The sequence below is a fragment of the Elephantulus edwardii genome, unplaced genomic scaffold (assembly GCF_000299155.1).
Source record: "Elephantulus edwardii isolate Elephantulus edwardi_28Jun2011 unplaced genomic scaffold, EleEdw1.0 scaffold00014, whole genome shotgun sequence".
Taxonomy (NCBI): Eukaryota; Metazoa; Chordata; class Mammalia; order Macroscelidea; family Macroscelididae; genus Elephantulus; species Elephantulus edwardii.
Window position 1 is genome coordinate 23,996,101 of NW_006399764.1, and position 6,000 is coordinate 24,002,100.

At 43.2% G+C, this 6,000-nt stretch overlaps 1 protein-coding gene across 5 annotated transcripts in view; it reads left to right on the forward strand.

The window, feature by feature from the left end:
- The window catches only part of PTPRD (protein tyrosine phosphatase, receptor type, D), a 367,796-nt gene that overhangs the window by 174,328 nt on the left and 187,468 nt on the right, over positions 1-6,000 (forward strand). For all 5 annotated transcript variants that reach the window (XM_006881300.1, XM_006881302.1, XM_006881303.1 and 2 more), the window contains one exon: positions 3,258-3,348. In XM_006881300.1, coding sequence (XP_006881362.1) covers positions 3,258-3,348 — 91 coding nt within the window. The remainder of the gene's footprint in view (positions 1-3,257; positions 3,349-6,000) is intronic.

The window sequence follows — 6,000 nt, forward strand, 5'->3', positions numbered from 1 at the left end:
TTTCTCCCTATCAGACAATATTCCCCAATATGCTTGGTGAATCTGTGTATCTGTGTCTTTGTGTGTGAATATGTGTTCTCATTTTGTAAAAAAAAAAAAAAATCTCAACACAGTGTACAGTGTTCTTAGAAAAGACTTCATGGTACAGAGCATAAGGTAAAAGAGACAGAATACGGCAAAGGGAAGATAAACGTTAAGTTTGATTCCCTATCCTGTGTTGACTTGAGCAGTTATTTCATCTCTCCTGCTCTCCTTCTACTCCCTGTCCTTAAAGGATTGTTGAGAAAGCAGTAAAGCATTTAGCATAAAACCTGAGAAGTTGTTGTTGGTATCTCAAGCCTTGGTTCATGGTGATCACATGAACAAAACATTGTCTAGTCCTGGGCGGTCCCGAGGATTGGGTGGGAACCAAACCACTGAGATTCATAAGAGTTGTTCGCTGGCTAATTTTCAAAAGTAGAAGAGAACTATTATTCCCACTGAGAACAGAAAATTTTTTATTAAGAATTGGCTGTTATTACACGTTATTTTCAAAGCCTTGTCACGCTGTTCTTATTATTCAGCAAACTCAACTGAACTTACACCACCAAGTTGGAACCAACTCATTCAGAGGCTGTAAATGGTAGAGGAGGAGATTACCCCTCTTCTTCTCAGAAAAGCTTGTGGCTCCAACCTGCCTTAGAGTTGCCAGGATAAGGCCTTGGCCTCATGCCATCAGAGCCAATGAACTTGCAGTCTTGATGACCTTACGTATCATTTCCTGGTCCTCTGCCATTTTCATGGTCCCTGTATAATTGCAATAAAAGAATCATATGGACAAGATCCGTAAACACAAATGCAAAGGAATGGTACCCAGGATGCTGAAGTTACAAAGCAAGTTCCCACGTTTGTGATGTGGTTGTGAGATTTTGTTGCATCATCTCTGACTCATAGACACCCCCGTGCACACTGTGACTAAAGGCATCCCAGCCCTATGCCGTCCTCACAGTCTCTGCTGTGTTTAAGACACTTGCAGTTCTCATTGTGTCGGTCAGTCCCAATGAGAATCTTCCCCTTTTACACTGCCCTCAACCATCCCTGAGGTCTCTGTCCAGGAACTGTTCCCTCCTGGCAACCTGGCAGAAGCGTACGAGATGACATCTCATCATCTTTGCGTCTAAGAAGCGCTCTGGCTACACTTTGATACGTTTGTCAATCTTCTTCACCAAAACCACAATCCAAAGACATCGGTACCTGTCTTTCAATGTCTTTTAAAGATCTTCTGTTGTTGTGTACTATAGAGTGGGAACCAACCCATAGCTGACCCTCTGGCAGTTTTCAGAGTCAGTTAATTGCACGGGAGGAGCTTGCCCATCCTTTTCTCACAGAGCAGCTAGTGGCCTCGAACCACATGCCTTCAGGATTGGAGCACAGCTTCTTGTCACTTGACGACCGGCACTTCCTTTTAAGTGTCTGCATTATTTGAATTTTAGTTGACTAGTGTGCTTCACCTCACATACTTTGGGCATGTTGCTAGGCGGGGCTGTTCCTTGGACAAGGACATGATGCTGGGACGGGTGGAGGGTCAGTGAAGGGGAGGAAGACCCTCAGCCAAGTGGATTGACAGAGTGACTGCTGCAGCGGGCTGTTGTATGTCAGGAAGTGTGAAGGTGGCGCAGAATAGAACAGGGTTCAGATCTTTTGTTGATAGGGTTGCTATAAGTCATACTGAACTTGACAGCACCTAACAACAACAATTGGCAATGTGACTTAGTCATTTTTAAATTCCCCTATCAATGTCTATATTGAGATCTACTATTGTAGTTTGGAAGCAGAAGTGACATCCACTTCTAAACAACATACCTCCGGAAACTCTATGAACTTTGAAAATGTTAATAGTTGTAGAGGGGCTTCAGGCCTTTTGTTCATAGGGTCGCTATGAGTCCTATTCGACTCTAAGGCAATCAACAACATTATAGTTTCTGCTGAAGCTCTTCAAGAAATGATCTCCCCATTTCTTCTGTCCTTACTTTAACGGATGCAATTTGATGGATACAAAGAAAGAATTATCTGTTCTTTTCTTCTTTACATAATGTTGTTAGAAAAAATATGGTGAAATTTGTGTGGCATACTTTGGACATGCTATTGGGAGGGTCCAGGGCCTGGAGAAGGGCATCAGGCTTGGAATGTTGAAGGTCAGCAAGGAAGAAGATACACTTATGCAGCAGTGAGCTTTATCAAGCCCAACCGTGGTCGTGGAGAAGACACAGGGTGGAGCGGGGTTTTATTCTGTTAACATTATTCTTGTTATTCTTGCTACTGTGAGTAGAGTAGTGATTCAACAGCATCTAACACCACCACCACCACCAGATAGGAGATTATTGATACTTTTTTAGTTTAAAATTTTTTTCCAGCTAGAAAGCATTTTAAGCTCTATTAACATAATAATAAAGGAGTTTGGTGGCCTACTTGGTAAAAACTTACACTACCAACCCGAAGGCATGTAATTCCATTACATCAGCAGCTCCACAGGGGGAAACAGTCAGTCTCTTCCCATGTGATTTATAGCCTCTGAAAACCCATTGAAGGGTCAGCTGTGAGTTAGTTCTGACTTGAATGACAATGAGAATTAAAATGAAAAAGAATATAATATTCTTAATATTATATCATAATATTATACGTAGTATATATAACTATATATAATAAATATAATAGTATATTTGTATGTGGTAAGAGTAGCTTTTAGTTGTTGTTGTTGTGCACTCTCGAGTCAGAACCAACCCATATCTGACCCTCCAGTAGGTTTTCAAAGGCAGTTAATCACATGAAAGGAGGTTGCCCATCCTTCTCCTGCAGAGCGGCTGGTGGCCTCGAACTGCATGCTTTTGGGATTGCCATGCCGCTTCTTGCCACTGGGCCACTAGACTTTTCATTTCACATATATCAAATTCTTATAAATGCCCATCGTCGATAATAGGGCACTGAGCAGCTTGTGGGGTGTTTCACTGCCCCAGCCTGGTGTGCGCCCAGCCCCAGGATGCTAACACACTGAGCCAGTCCTGCTTCTAGAACCTCAGAAAGAAAGAGCAGTCAGCCGTGGTGAGCGTGGCGATCTTTGTGGTCACACATAAATATTTACCATGTTGATTTCAAAATTGAGCAAACAGGTGGTAATTGCCACGGTTGTAAGAAATCGACCGGGGCATCTGTAACCTTGAGTCACCAGCCTGTGGAAAATAGAACTCGCCTGACTTTTATCTGTCCATTCTTTTCTGCAGAGGTTACTACATAATAATTGTGCCTTTGAAGAAATCGCGTGGGAAATTTATCAAGCCCTGGGAGAGTCCGGATGAAATGGAATTAGATGAGGTAACTATATTGTGTTTGTCTGAGCCATTCACTGCTTTATTTATTGTGTGCCGTCACCTCCCCCTCTGCATAGAGGCCTTGGGGCATCTGGTCTGGGGCTGACTTCCGTGGGAATGGCCGGTCGGAGGGCTCTGTCAGTCGGGGGTTAACATCCAGGGAGCCCAGCAAAGATCCAGAGTCTTTAATGAAAAGATTTTTTAAAGGTTTTTTATTTTCTTTTATTATTTTGTGTGTGTACCGTCAAATCGGATCTGATTGGTACAGGAGGACTTTGCCCCTCCTTCTCGAGCAGAGCATCTGGTGGATTCAAACCGCTTACCACTGGGATTGCAATGCAGCTTCTTGCCACTAGGCCACCAGAGCTCCCTTTAGTGAAAAGATTTTAAGCTGCAATAAAGTTCCCAATCTGTCTGATCATTGTTGGCCTTAACATGTCGTTGTGCCACTTGTAAAATATGAAGCAAAGATATGGATGGAGAAGTGACTCTTTATCCAAGACTTCCTTACCACGGATAGGAAGCCCAAGAAGGCTGTTTAGAAGGAGCCTGGGGGCTCAGTGGTTAAAACACTCGGCTGTCAACTGAAAAGTCAGCAGTTTAGACTCCGTGGGGGGAAGATGAGGCAGCCTGCTTCTGTGAAGATTATCTGCATTGGAAACCCGATGGAGCAGTTCTTCTCTGCTCTGTGAGATGAGTGGGAATTGGTTATGTGGCAGGAGGGTGGGCTGGTGGAATTGAGTGGGAAGGGCTGGGATGGGATGACTGTCACAGGCACGGTTCAGATTTGTGCCCGAGTTTACCATTTGACCTATTCTGTGGACATTGCCAATTTTCACTAGAATCTCACTGAGTAGGAGATGTTTGCCTTTTTTCCTTACGCTGTAGATTTTCAGAATTGAAGAGACTTTTTTTAAAAAAGAATTATTTTATTCATTTTAATGAACAGATATTTTGGTTTTCCATTCATTCATTGTAGCACTATTTTCTCTACCCTCCCCCAGTTCATTCGTCTCTTTTTTTTCCCCCTTGAAAGTCTGTTTTAATTGTCCCATTGCCACAGTGCTTGTCAAAACCAGTTCTGATTAATCTTCTTTGTCTGTGTGTCCTTTGCCATTCCCTATCACTCCTCCCTGAGAGAGATTTCACCCTGATTCATAAGGAAAAGGGGATGGCGTATTCTCTTAGCTACTTCCTGCTGAAAAGGGACGCTGTGGGTTTCAGGGTGAAGATCTTCTCTCACTACTCTAAAGGGCCCCTTTGGCAGCAGGAAACACATAGACTATTACAGAGCTTGATTTTGGAATTTAGATGCACTATTATCACTTGTGCTTAGCCGTACATGTTCATATCCTTGAAGATGCATCATGGAACTTTTGCAGCCTAGATGACACAAATTTAACAAGTTAAAAGTACACATTTACAATATTTTTCTTACCAAAACCATTTATGGAAAATAGTAACTGCATTGAAACATGTATCTCTGGATTGGAAATGATCATATTCTTAATATTTCTAGCCTCAAACTTATTACACAACAATAGCAACATGGTACAGAATATGTTTCTGCAGAAAGGGCTGGCGATCTGCTTCCACGAATCAGCCAGTGAAAACCCCGTGGATCACTGTGATCTGACCCAGAGCATGCATAGTGCTTTTTTCCCTTTGACTAGATGGCAAATAACACCAGTAACACGTGTAGATGAGAAAATCGGAGTGTTGAGCCAGCGCTCAGAGACTACAGCCACTTCATGGCTGAGGTGCAGAGGTTGAAAGGTGAGAGAGTGGGCTGTTTTCATTGGATGCTGATGACCTCAGTAGGTCAATAACCAGCCCCTATTTGGAGGAATATTTTTAGTGTTTTGGTTATTTGGTGCACCTTCTAGGTCTTTTTCTTTCTGGATAGTTTCTGCCCTTCAGCTGGTGCAGACCAGGCAGGAAATAGAGGAAATCCCTCCAACCAGCATTAGAGAGAGGCTGTAGTTTCACACATGCCGGCGTGAAGGAGAAGATCCGACAGATGAACGCCCTTAGCTTCCTCAGGCACTCAGGTCCTGTTGAGGAGTGCACGCCTCTCCTCTCCAGGTACCCCATGGCATCTGTGTTCAATTCCATCTCGTTAGGAGCAGGGAGGAGTTCAAGGTTAGGCCTGGGCTGCTGTCTCTCCACTTTGCGGCATTCAGAACAAGCAAGAACCAACTTGTGTGGTTGCATCGATTGTGACTCACAGAGACCCTGTGTGGTTTCCAAGCCTCTAAAGTGGTATGGAAACAGGCTATCATAACTCACTTCTATAGATCAGCTGCTGGATTTGAACCACTGACCTTTCGGTAAGCAGCCACCATTGTGCCACCAGGGATCCTGTTTAGTGATATTGTAAGGGTATAACATTTATCAGAAACCACTCTGATCTTCTTAAAACATTTAGGTGCATTAAATTTTGTTCCCTATTGGTGATTTAAAACCCACTGTCATTCATGGGTATTGAAGGAGCAGCAATGCTCAGTTTGAGGATGTTACTAACATCGTGAAGCAAGAACATAGTACGCTTGTAACTGATATGTTAAAAAGTTCCATGTGAACAAAACCGTTTGTACTTACCAGTTCATGTCATGGGTGGTCATTCAGACTCATCCTACAGAGGCACTAAGGAAAG